The 13,819-nt window shown below is 41.6% G+C and overlaps 1 protein-coding gene across 2 annotated transcripts in view; it reads left to right on the forward strand.

Moving 5' to 3' along the window:
- The window catches only part of LOC109899554 (WW domain-containing adapter protein with coiled-coil-like), a 68,596-nt gene extending 55,564 nt beyond the window's left edge, over window positions 1-13,032 (forward strand). The window contains exons 10-13 of one of the 2 annotated variants that reach the window (XM_020494892.2): window positions 5,849-5,976; window positions 9,784-9,976; window positions 10,198-10,325; window positions 10,439-13,032. In XM_020494892.2, coding sequence (XP_020350481.1) covers window positions 5,849-5,976; window positions 9,784-9,976; window positions 10,198-10,325; window positions 10,439-10,508 — 519 coding nt within the window. In that variant the 3' untranslated portion in view covers window positions 10,509-13,032. Of the gene's footprint in view, window positions 1-5,848; window positions 5,977-9,780; window positions 9,977-10,197; window positions 10,326-10,438 lie in introns of both variants that reach the window. The other variant, XM_020494891.2, reaches the window with a different exon arrangement.
- The last annotated feature ends 787 nt before the right edge of the window (window positions 13,033-13,819 follow it).

The raw sequence follows: 13,819 nt of genomic DNA on the forward strand, positions 1-13,819 counted from the left end.
GCTTTATACATTGACTAGGTACCGGTATTCAATGTGCGGGAGTACAGGTTAGTTGAGGTAATTTGTACATGTAAGTAGGAGTAAAGTGACTGCATAGATAATAAAGTCGTAGCAGTGTAAAAAACGGTCGGTTGTCCATTTTATTTATTGTTCAGCACTCTTATTATGGCTTTGGGTGTCAAACTTTTTGAGGATCTGGGGACCCATGACAAATCTTGTCCGTCTCCCGCGGGGGAAAAGGCGTTGGTATGCCCTCTTCATAACTTTCTTGGTGTGTTGGGACCATGATAGTTTGTTGGTGACGTGGACGCCAAGCAACTTGAAACTCTCAACCTGCTCCACTACAGCCCCATCGATGTGAATTGGAGCGTGTTTGGCACTCCTTTTCCTGTAGTCCTGTAGTTGTCTTGCTCAAATTGTGGGAGAGGAGGTTCTCCTGGCACCACACTGCCAGGTCTCTGACCTCCATAGAGGATCTCTCATTGTTGTCTGTAATCAGGCCGTCAGCCAACTTAAAGATGGTGTTGGAGTTTTGCTTGGGAGTGCAGGTGGGATCTAAGCACGCACCTCTGTGGTGCCCCCGTGTTGAGGATCAACGTGGAAGTTGCCTACCCTTTCCACCTGGTGGTGGCCGGTAAGGAAGTCCAGGATCCAGTTGCAGAGGGAGGTGTTTAATCCCAGGGTCCTTAGCTTAGTGATGGGCTTCATGGGCACTATGGTGTTGAACACTTGATGTGGTCAATGAACAGCATTCTCACATAGGTGTTCCTTTTGTCCAGGTGGGAAAGGACAGTGTGTAGTTTAATAGAGATTGTGTCGTCTGTGGATCTGTTGGGGCGGTACGTGAATTAGTGGGCTAGGGTTTCCTGGATGATGATGTGACCAGCCATTCAAAGCACTTCATGGCTACCGACATAAGTGCTATGGGGCGGTAGTCATTTAGGCAGGTAACCTTTGCTTTCTTGGGAACAGGGACTATGGTGGTCTGCTTGAAACATGTAGGTATTACTGACTTGGTCGGGGAGAGGTGGAAAATATCAATGAAGACACTTGCCAGTTGGTCCGCGCATGCTTTGAGTACACGTCCTGGTAATCCATCTGGCCTTGTGAATGTTGACCTGTTTGACAGTATTGCTCATTTTCAGCAAATTGAATAAAATTGTCCGATCCTTAAGAGGCTAATGGTCTTGCTGACATCTGCTACGGAGAGCGTGATCACACTGGCGTCTGGGAACAACTGGTGCTCACATTCTTGTTTCAGTGTTGCTTTCCTTGAAGCAATTGAAGGCATTTAGCCCGTCTGGTCGGCTCGCGTCACTGGGTTGTGGCTGGGTTTCCTTTTTGTAGTCCATAATAGTTTGCGAGCCCTGCCACATCCAACGAGCATCAGAGCCGGTGTAGTAGGATTCCTCCTTAGTCCTGTATTAAACGCTTTGCCTGTTTGATGGTTCGTCGGCGGTCAGAGTGGGATTTCTTATAAGCTTCCGGGTTAGTCCTGCTCCTTAACTTCTTGGTGACGGGGCAGTATTTTCCCGTCCGTATGAAATGCATGCCCATATTCAACTGCCTGCTACTCATCCTCAGAAGATAAGATATGCATATTATTTGGATAGAAAACACTGAAGTTTCTAAAACTGTTTGCATCATGTCTGAGTATAACAGAACTTATGAAGCAGGCGAAACCCATAGGGCAAACCATTCAGATTTCAATGGGTTTCTTTTCAATGGGTTGTCATTGGGAATCCAGATTTCTAAGGGACCTTCTTGCAGATCCTTAAATGTCACCAGTCTTTAGAAATTGGTTGAGGGTTTTCCTTTGTGTAATGAAGAAGTAGCCCTGTTCCAAACGAGGGTCACTTCAAGTGTACTGTTAGATAGAGGCACGTGACCAGAAAGGTAGCGTCAGTTTGTTTTCTTCCTGTATTGAACACAGATCATCCAGTCTTTAATTTGATCGATTATTTACTTAAAAATACCTAAAGTTGTATTACAAAAGTAGTTTGAAATGTTTTGGCAAAGTTGAGATATTTTGTAGTTTTGGCAAAGTTTTGAGGTATTTTGTAGTGTAGCAAGTTGGAACCGGTGTTTTTCTGGATCAAACGCGCCAAATAAATGGACATTTTGGATATCAACGGAATTAATCGAACAAAAGGACCATTTGTGATGTTTATGAGACATATTGGAGTGCCAACAAAAGAAGCTCGTTAAAGGTAATGCATGATTTTATATTTTTATTTCTGCGTTTGTGTCGCGCCTGCAGGGTTGAAATATGTTTTCTCTCTTTGTTTACTATGGTGCTATCCTCAGATAATAGCATTGTTTGCTTTTGCCGAAAAGCCTTTTTGAAATCTGACATGTTGGCTGGATTCACAACACGTGTAGCTTTTAATTTGGTATCTTACATGTGTGATTTTATGAAAGTTTGATTTTTATAGTAATTTATTTGAATTTGGCGCTCTGCATTTTCACTGGCTTTTGGCCAGGTGGGATGCTAGCTTCCCACATATCCCAGAGAGGTTAAAAGCGACAGCTCATGGCTTTGGCTCAGTGCAGATGTTGCCTATAATCTGAGGCTTCTGGTTCATCGATGCACTTATTGATGAAGCCGGTGACTGAGGTGGTGTACTCCTCATTGCCATTGGATAAATCCCGGAACATATTCCAGTCTTTGCTAGCAAAACAGTCCTGCATCTGCGTCATCTGACCACTTTTGTATATATTGATATAACTATTATATCAAAGTAAACTTGGGAGTCAAGTGATGACATGTTGTGTGGTCCTCCCACTACAACGCAAAAGCATTTCATTTATTAGTCTACTGATGAAATAGTGCCTTCAGAATGTATTCATACGGTAGGGGGGTGGTAGGGTATCCTAGTGGTTAGAGCGTTGGACTAGTAACCGGCAGGTTGCAAGTTCAAATCCCAAGCTGACAAGGTACAAATCTGTCGTTCTGCCCCTGAACAGGCAGTTAACCCACAGTTCCTAGGCCATCATTGAAAATAAGAATTTGTTCTTAACTGACTTGCCTAGTTAAATAAAGGTAAAAAAATAATTACCTCTTGATTTATTCCTTGTGTTACAGCCTGAATTCAAAATTCTCACCCATCTACACACAATACCCCATAATGAGAAAGTGTAAATATATTTTTAGAAATGTTGGCAAATTAATTGACAATATAATAGACATCTCATTTACATAAATATTCACATCCCTGAGTCTGTACATTAGAATCACCTTTGGCAGTGATTACAGCTGTGAGTCTTTCTGGGCAAGAATCTAAGAGCTTTCCACACTAAGTTCTTCAAGCTCTCAAATTAGTTATTGATCAAGATGAATTCATATCCCAGTGACTGGTAGAAAGCAGACTGAACCAGGTTTTCCTTCAGGATTTTGTCTACTTGGCTCAATTTATCCTGAAAATCTCCCCAGTCCTTAATGATTGCAAGCATACCCATAATATAATGCAGCCACCTCTATGCTTGAGGCACATGTTTGGGGCAAATCCATTACTACACTTTGTATTCTGGACAGAAAGTAAATTGCTTTGCCATATTGTTTGCAGTATTACTTTAGTGCCTTGTTGCAACAGGCTGTTTTGGAATGTTTTTTAAAATTCTGTACAGGCTTCTTACATTTCACTCTGTCAATTGGGTGATTATTGTGGAGTAACTACAATGTTGTTGATCCATCCTTTGTTTTCTCCCATCACAGCCTGTAACCTGTTGGTGTTAGGGGGCAGTAATTTTCATTTTTGGAGGGAAAAAAACGTCAGGAAAATTATATGCTAGAATATGCATATAATTGACAGCTTTCGATAGAAAACACTCTAACGTTTCCAAAACTGTAAAGATATTGTCTGTGAGTATAAAAAGCGGCAGGGTAGCCTAGTGGTTAGAGAGTTGGACTAGTAACCGGAAGGTTGCAAGTGCAAACCCCCGAGCTGACAAGGTACAAATCTGTCGTTCTGCCCCTGAACGGGCAGTTAACCCACTGTTCCTAGGCCATCATTGAAAATAAGAATTTGTTCTTAACTGACTTGCCTAGTTAAAATTTTTTTTAACAGACCTTATGTTGCAAGCGAAAGCCTGAGAAAAATCCAGTCCGGAAGTGCCCCAGGTTTTGAAAGCGCTGCGTTCCAATGACTCCCTATATGGCTGTGAATGTACCATCAACGAGCTTACGCTTTCTACGTATTCCCCAAGGTGTCTACAGCATTGTCACGTAGTTTTACGCATTTCTGTTGAAGAATAGACGTATGGGGGCACATTGGTGGCTCCGAGAGAGAGACTCGCGTAAAGTGCAGAGGTAGCCATTACTCCAATCGGTCCTAGAGAAAAAGGAATTATCCCGACAAATATATTATCGAATAGATATTAGAAAAACACCTTGAGGATGGATTCTAAACAACATTTGCCATGTTTCTGTTGATATTATGGAGCTAATTTGGAGAGAAAAAATGGCGTTGTGGTGACCTCAATTTCCGGGCGATTTCTCAGCCAAACGTGAAGAACAAGCGGAGCTTTTTTGCCTACAAAAATAATATTTTTGGGAAAAAATTAACTTTGGCTATCTACTTAGGAGTCTCGTGAGTGAAAACATCCGAAGTTCATCAAAGGTAAACGATTTAATTTGATTGCTTTTCTGATTTCCGTGACAAGGTTGCTTGCTGCTAGCAAGGCATAATGCTATGCTAGGCTATTATAAACTTACACAAATGCTTGTCTAGCGTTGGCTGTAAAGCATATTTTGAAAATCTGAGATGACCGGGTGATTAACAAAAGGCTAAGCTGTGTTCCAATACATTTCGCTTGTGATTTTCATGAATAGGAATATTTTCTAGGAAGATTTATGTCCGTTGCGTTATGCTAATTAGTGTAAGATGATAAACGGTCCTGTTCACGGGATGGGGTGTCACTAGAGGTTAAACTCTAACTGTTTTAAAGTCCCCATTGGCATCATGGAGAATTCCCTGAGCGGTTTCCTTCCTCTCCGTCAACTGAGTTAGGAAGAACGTCTATATTTGTAGTGGCTGGGTTTATTAATACACTGTCCAACACCGTCCATGCTCAAAGGGATATTCACGGTCTGCTTTTTTTTATTTTACCCATCTACCAATAGCTGCCAGTCTTTGCGAGTCATTGGAAAGCCTCCCTGGTCTTTGTTGTTGAATCTGTTTGAAATTCACTTCTCGACTGAGAGACCTTACAATTATCTGTGTGTGGGGTAAGGAGATGAGGTAGTCATTCTAGTCATGTAAAACGCTATTATTACACACAGTCATGCAACTTATGAGACTTGCACATTTTTACTCCTGAACTTATTTAGGCTTCCCATGACAAAGGGGTTTAATACTTACTGGCTCATGACATTTCAGCTTTTCATTTTTTTTTGTAAAAACAATTCTACTTCGACCTTATGGGGTTTTGTATGTTGGCCAGTTTAATCCATTTTAAATTCAGGCTGTAACATAACAAAATGTGTAAAAAGTCAAGGCGTGTGAATACTTTCTGAAGGCATGAAGTTATAATGACCTTCACAGCGTGACGAAAATGGATAGTGATGAGCTTGACGGGTCTTTGTATATTTTATTATGAGGATTTTAGAATATTTGCATAAATCTGTCGCCAATTGGATGGAAACCATAGCTACTGCCATTTGTATTCTATAACATCCCATCCCCTTGTGTTTGTGTGTCGAGTCGATCAACAGCAAGTGAATTTCAGTAAAAGTGCCAGTCTAATCTGGGCTTTTAACCTACCTCCCTGTCTGTGTGGTTGTGGTGAACCTCAAGGGTTCTGGTGTGTTTCCTCTCTAACCCTTCTCTGCTCTCTGGCTGTGGTCCAGGTGAGCAACACGCCGGCTGTGAAGCAGCAAGGATCAGCCCCTCAGCCCTCTCCCCAGCAGCCCCTCCCCAGCGACAAACAGCACGGACACGACATCGCAGCCTCCCCAAGGACTCTCCAGCGTCAAGGGTGAGCTTTTCATTTACATTTTTAGTAATTTAGCAGACACTTGATTCATTTATGGGCTCGAGCACTGTACAGTACATTCGGAAAGTATTCCCTTTTTTCCACATTGTTTTTTTCCCACAGCCTTATTCTAAAATGGATTAAATAATTTTTCCCCCCTTCAATCTTCACACAATACCCCATATGACAAAGCGAAAAAACAGGTTTTTAGACATTTTTCCAAATGTATTAAAAATAAAGCTTATACCTTATTTACATAAATGTTCAGACCCTTTGCTATGAGACTCGAAATTGATCTCCGGTGCATCCTGTTTCCATTGATAATCCTTGATGTTTCTACGACTTGATTGGAGTCTGTGGGAAATTCAATTGATTGGACATGATTTGGAAGGCACACACCTCTCTATACAGTTGAAGTTGGAAGTTTACATACACCTTAGCCAAAGACATTTAAACTCTTCTATACTTTTTCACAATTCCTGACATTTAATCCATGTAAAAAATGTCCTATCTTAGGTCGGTTAGGATCACCACTTTATTTAAAAAATGTGAAATGTCAGAATAATAGTAGAGAATTATTTATTTCAGCTTTTATTTCTTCACATTCCCAGTGGGTCAGAATTTTACATACACTCAATTAGTATTTGGTAGTATTGCCTTTTTAAATTGTGTGGGGTCGGGAGCCTTCCACAAGCTTCCCACAATAAGTTATGTGAATTTTGGCCCATTCCTCCTGACAGAGCCGGTGTAACTGAGTCAGGTTTGTAGGCCTCCTTCCTCACACACACTTTTTCAGTTCTGCACACACATTTTCTATGAGATTGAGGTCAGGGCTTTGTGATGGCAACTCCAATACCAATAGCTTGACTTTGTTGTCCTTAAATAATTTTGCCACAACTTTGGAAGTATGCTGGGGGTCATTGTCCATTTGGAAGCCCCATTTGCGAACAAGCTTTAACTTCCTGGCTCATGTCTTGAGATGTTGCTTCAATATATCCACATAATTGTATTCCTCATGATGTCATCTATTTTGTGAAGTTCACCAGTCCCTCCTGCAGCAAAGCATTCCCACAACATGATGCCGCCACCCCCGTGTTTCACAGTTAGGATGGTGTTCTTCGGCTTGCAAGCCTCCCCCTATACTCCAAACATAACGATGGTCATTATGGCCAAACAGTTCTATTTTTGTTTCATCAGACCAGAGGACATTTCCTCCAAAAAGTACAATCTTTGTCCCCATGTGCAGTTGCAAACCGTAGTCTGGCTTTTTTATGGAGATTTTGGAGCAGTGACTTGACTTCTTCCTTGGTGAGCGGCCTTTCAAGTTATGTCCACATATGACTCGTTTTACTGTGGATATAGTTACTTTTGTACCTGTTTCCTCCAGCATTTTCACAAGGTCCTTTGCTGTTCTTCTGGGATTGATTTGCGCTTTTCACAACATACGTTCATCTCTAGGAGACAGAACGCGTCTCCTTTCTGAGCGGTATGACGGCTGCGTTGTCCCATGGTGTTTATACTTGCATACTATTGTTTGTACAGATGAACGTGGTACCTTCAGGCGTTTGGAAATTGCTCCCAAGGATGAACCAGACTTGTGGAGGTCTACAATTGTTTTTCTGTGGTCTTGGCTGATTTCTTTTGTTTTTCCCCCGATGTAATGCAAAGAGGCACTGAGTGAATTTGAAGGTAGGCCTTGAAATACATCCACAGGTACACCTCCAATTGACTCAAATGATGTCAATTAGCCTATCAGAAGCTTCTAAAGCCATGACATAATTTTCTGCTTTTTAACAAGAAAATTGTGGAGTGGTTGAATAACGAGTTTTAATGACTCCATCCTTAGTGTATGTAAACTTCCGACTTCAACTGTATGTGGTCCCACAGTTGGCGGCGCATGTCAGAGCAGAAACTAAGCCTTGAGGCCGAAGGAATTGTCCGTAGCGCTCAGACAGGATTGTGTCTCGGCACATCTGGGAAAGGGTACAAAACAATTTTTGCAGCATTGAAGATCCCCAAGAACACAGTGGCCTCCATCATTCTTAAATGGAGATGTTTGGAACCACCAAGACTCTTCCTAGAGCTGGCCGCCCGGCCAAACTGATCTATCGCAGAAGAAGGATCTTGGTCAGGGAGGTGACCACGGTCCTGATGGTCCCCCTGACAGAGCTGCAGAGTTCTTCTGTGGAGATGGGAGAACCTTCCAGAAAGAGAACCATCTCTGCAGAACTCCAATCAGGCCTTTATGGTAGTGCTCAGATGGAAGCCACTCCTCATCAAAAGGCACTTGACAGCCCGCTTGGAGTTATCCAAAAGGCACCTAACGACTCTGACCATGAGAAACAAGATTCTCTGGTCTGATGAAACCAAGATTGAACTCTTTGGCCTGAATGCCAAGTGTCACGTCTGGAGGAAACATGGCCCTACTGTGAAGGATGGTTGTGGCAACATCAAGCTGTGTGGATATTTTTCAGCTGCAGGGACTGGAAGACTAGTCAGGATCAAGGGAAAGCTGAACGGAACAAAGTACAGAGATCCTTGATGAAAACCAGAGTGCTCAGGACCTCAGACGAGGGCAAAAGTTCACCTTCCAAAAAACCAACAAACCTAAGCGCACAACCTTGACCACGCAGGAGTGGCTTCAGGACAAGTCTCAATGTCCTTGAGTGGCTCAGCCAGATCCTGGACTTGAACCCGATCTAACATCTCTGAAGAGACATGAAAATATCTGTGCAGCGACTCTCCTCATCCAATCTGACACAGCTTGAGGATATGCAGAGAAGAATGGGAGAAACTCCCCACATAGATGTGTCAAACTTGTAGTGTCATACCCAAGAAGACTTGGTGCTTCAGCAGAGTACTGAGTAAAGGGTCTGAATACTTGTGTAAATGTAATATTTCAGTTTATATATACATTTGCAAAAAAAAAATCTTAAAGCAAAAACTGTCATTATTGGGTATTGTGTACATTGAAGAAACCAATACATTTTTGAATAACATTGTGTGGCGTTGAATGTGTTAATTTGTGTTTTTAGTGTGGCAAATCTATATACAAAAAAATTAACGGAGCATCTGCTCCTATCAATAGAAGACAAAACAACCACATATTGCTAGTAAGATTCTTCAAGAAACTCTGGTCTGACTGATGTGAAGCAAAAACAGAACAATGCCATACATGAGCCTGCCTTGTAGGAGACAATTTAATTTGTCAATATGTCATGTTGTGGCACCACCTGCTGGCGGTTTATAGAACACGTTTTTCATAAGTCATTGCATTGTATCGCTACACACAAAGACAATGGATGCACCATTGTTTAACCAAAGAAATCAAGACGACATCAAGTTAAACACATCTGATATGTATTGGAACTGTTAAGCGGATTTAACCAAATATCACAATTCACAAGCCACTGAGTGAATACAATATTGCAAAATTAAGTATTACAATGTAGATTACCCCACCCTGTAGGGTGTAGTCAGACACTGGACTTCATGGGTGTTTTGAGCTTAAAATAATATGCAGAATGTGTCAGTCTTTTCTGATGTGGACCCTTTTCTCTGGTTGTATTTGATCAGCAGAATCTCACAAGATATGCACAATTGTTTAGTTATTTGATTTCTAAGAACCTTAATTGTTGATATTATGCTGTGTTGGTCTGTTTTGTATGATATATTGGTTTGACCCTCCTGTCTCCTCTGTTACAACAACAAAGCCAGATCCAACAAACAACAACAAAGTTGGTGTTAGTGTTATTACAGCAGAATATCATTGGCATATAATTAGTCTGACCCTCTGTCATTCCACAGCAGTCAGAGGAGTCCATCCCCAGGTCCCAACTACGTCCCCCCCAGCAGCAGCAGTGCCACCACCTCCACCCCCTCCAGCTCTTCTTCCTCCACCCGACCAGCCTCCTGCTCCTTCACCCCCACCCTAGCAGCACACTTCAATGAGAATCTCATCAAGCATGTCCAGGGCTGGCCCGCCGACCACGCAGAGAAACAGGTAGGATACGCATTTAAGGAATTGTATGCATTTTTTTTTTTTTTTTTCACCAGTAAAGATATTTGGTAAAGAGAGTGTATAGATTTTACAGTATTGGGTAACCTATTCATTTCATTATTTTGATGTGAACCCAGATTCATTATGCAATGATCAGTGTCATTGCTGTTGTTCTTTTTGATTTTCTTTGATTATTTTAAACTTTTTGATCTCTCTCCCCCCAGGCTTCCAGACTACGTGAGGAGGCCCACACCATGGGAAGCATCTACATGTCTGAAAATTGCACGGAGCTCAAAAATCTCAGATCCTTAGTTCGAGTCAGTGAAATTCAAGCGACATTGCGCGAGCAGAGGTAAGAGTCCAGACCCTAATTGCCTGCGATATGCGTGTTAACATCCAAGTGTTCTATTATTATAAATCTTTTAACATGACAACTAATACATATTTTTTTCTACTCTTGTCTAGGATATTATTTTTGAGACAACAAATTAAAGAACTTGAAAAGTTGAAGAATCAGAATTCCTTCATGGTCTGAGAACTTGAGTTGAAGAATGGAGAGGATAGGGTGGAGAGACCCATTGCACATGGTTGTAAGAGAGCCGTTGGTTGGGAGAACTGTTCTTGTTCTGTGCCCAGTCTTAACACAAGCTGCAGTTGGGTTGGCTTTGGACCGTTGGGCATGGAGAGTGCTGGGCTTGTGGGAGAGGGTCTGAGTGGTTGGTTGGTTGGGGAAGAGGGGAGAAAAAGGGTTGATACAAGACATGGCCTGTCCCAAATGGCACCCTATTTCCTTTATAGTACACTATGTAGTGGATAGGGTGCCATTTGGGATGCCCCTATGGTTGGTTTTGTATGTGCCCTGGAGATGTAGATTTCTTGTAGATGTTATCCATGTTGTAAATATGTTTTGTAGATTATTGAAACCATGGAAAGCCATGCTTATCAAAGCTTTTGACATCCAAACTAATCAACGTTATGCCGAGGAAGTAACGGCTTAATTTCATAGCCTCCTTCATATTAAACTTGTCTGTCAGTGGGTATGTCCCAAATGCCACACTATTTCCTCTATAGTGCACTACTTTTAACCAGAACCATATAGGCCCTAGTCAAAAGTAGTGCACTATATTGGGAATAGGATGCTATTTGGGACGGCACTGTCAGTCTGCAGACTTGAAGCTTTTGTTTTAATAGATGGGTGAACCATTGCCTTGAACATCTATGACCTGCATGGAAACGGTGGAGTATAGTGTTATACAGTCAATAATAACTGAAACATTAACTTAGTATAAAACAAGCAAGCAAGGTAAAACAAACGTTTTTCTCTGCTCTTGAATAATAATAATGCTCAATGGATTAAAGTTATTTTCCCTATCATCCCCCTTTGGTTGAAGTATAATGGTTACACACACAGTATGTGTCCCAAATGGCACACTATTTCCTATGTGTATTCCTATGTGTATTGAACTTTGGTTAAAATTTGCACTATATAGGGAGTAGGGTGATATTTGGGAGACGGCCGCACACAGCTACCCATCCCCACCTTCCTCCTCCTGAAAGGTACATAATGTCTGGTCGCAATGGTTCAGATCTGTTTGTTCACAGCTCCCTGTGGCCCTGTCCTGCATTTCCTAAAATGAAAAACAAACAAACCAGTGCCTGGTGGTGTGAGTGAGTGAAGGGGGAAAAAAAGGTGCCACAATTGTGTGCTGCTTTGAGATCAAGGACCATTCCCACTGCTAGCCCCTCCATAACTACCACCCTGGTCATACCCATTACATGCAGGAGCCCAACCCTGTGGTCTAGCTCCTCCTATATTGTAGAGGAGCCGGGAAGAGTAAAAACCCTCTTGTTTTTTTTTCTCAAACTTTCCAGCAAGGTTTTTTTTGGGGGGGGGGGGGGGGGGGTACTTATATTAAAAGCGAGGTGGCACAGTCTTGGTTCAACCGAGAGTTCATTCCTATGTACAGTTGATAAAGTAATAATGGAGTTTAAGAAGTAAAGAAAAAGGCTTTATTAATAAGTTGCAGTGCTGATAGTATATCAGAATATGTTATTAATAAATTATTGCTACACTTTTCTTTGCACAATGAGTGCTACTTGGAGCTATTAAAGCAGCTGTTTGGGGGGCACTGGCAAGGTATAGGGTATGTCTGAAATGGCACTGTATTCCTGATTTTGTACATTACCTTTGACCAGGGCCCATAGTCAAAAAGACTAAAAAGGAGATGTCATAATTCAAGATTTTTCAGGAAGTGCACTGGAAGCCAAATGGCACTCAGTGAATTGACCTGAATGACACAATTAGAACTACTGGCTCCCATTTGTACTTCTTGCTCTCTGTTATGAGTCTCTCTTCTCCTTTTAAGTCTTCTTACCTAAAGGGCCTGGTTAAAAGTGGTGCACTATATAGGGAACAGGGTACCATTTGGGATGTGGACATGGAGGTGCTGATCACTAACCTCACACACCAGGGTCAGGTTGAGCAGAGCAATGACAGCCAATGTGATATGTGCGTATTGTAATAAACATGCTAAACTCAAGTGAGCACTGGTTATTATTTTATTGGAGTTCTGTTAGTGTTTTGTTTATTACTATTAATGCTAGTGCCTTGTTGAAAGTCTTAAGTCACACAACCTCTGACATGGAAATAAATATACCATGTTTTTTTCTATTTGATCCAGTAACAAAAAGATATTCAACAAGTGTTTGTCATGCATCGATCTATAGGGTTGTTTTTGGCACTCCCGTCCATACTTGCATCTTTGTATCCCCCCCCCCCCCCCCCGTTCACTCCGAGTCAGTACAGAAACAGTGGCTTTGTCCCAAATGGTGCCCTATGTATAACAATAGTGCTCTATGTAGGAAATGGGGGTGCGATTTGGGAAGTAAACGGTGTCCTGAGCTGTGACTGCCTGATTTTTCTCCACTGTTCTAATCTTCTATTCAGTCTGATTTGAGATGCACCAACACATTCAGTAAAGCTGACCACATTGCTTTGTATATTGTTTTCCTCTGAAGTATATTGAAAAAATAAATAAAATATGCCTCTACAGAACCAAGTTCTCTGTTTTGACCTCGTCAGTTCAGTACTTTGTTTATTAATGTTATTTGTTCAAAACTAGCCTGAGTGCCCGTGTCTGCTGTCATGTTTACTCATTGTCATGTCCAACATGTTTGGTTTGATGATGGACTCGGCAAGAGTTCAAACAGATCTGGGACCAGGGTAACTTGTTCCAATGTTCCCACAATGAACATGTTGAATGTTTCCAATATGTCAAAGTGTTCAGTATGTCTAGGGTAACCAAAATAAATTACCACAGAAGAACGACAGTTCAAGTTAGTCCTTTATGTTGACAGTGCATTTGGAAAGTATTCAGACCCCTTGACTTTTTCCACATTTTGTTACATTTAAGCCTTATCCAAAATGGATTTGTAATTTTTCCCTCCGTATACACAATACCCCATAATGACAAAGCCAAAACAGATTGAGTGTTTTGCAAATTGTATTAAAAATAATTTTAAAAATGCCTTGTTTATATAAGTATTCAGGTTAAGATGCTTGAAATTGAGCTCCAGTGCATCCTGTTTCCTTTGGTGTCCTGTGGTAAATTTATTTGATCTGACATGATTTAGAAAGGCACACACCTGTCTATAAGGTCCCACAGTTGACATTGCATCTCAGAGCAAAAACCAAGCCATGAGGTTGAATGTATTGTCTGTAGAGCTCAGAGACAAGGCACAGATCTGGGGACTGGTACCAAAACAGAAGTTTGGAACCACCAAGACTCTTCCTAGAGCTGGCTGCCCGGCCAAACTGAGCAATTGGGGGAGAAGGGCCTTGTTTAG

Source organism: Oncorhynchus kisutch, linkage group LG11 (genome assembly GCF_002021735.2).
Source record: "Oncorhynchus kisutch isolate 150728-3 linkage group LG11, Okis_V2, whole genome shotgun sequence".
NCBI classification, from domain to species: domain Eukaryota; kingdom Metazoa; phylum Chordata; class Actinopteri; order Salmoniformes; family Salmonidae; genus Oncorhynchus; species Oncorhynchus kisutch.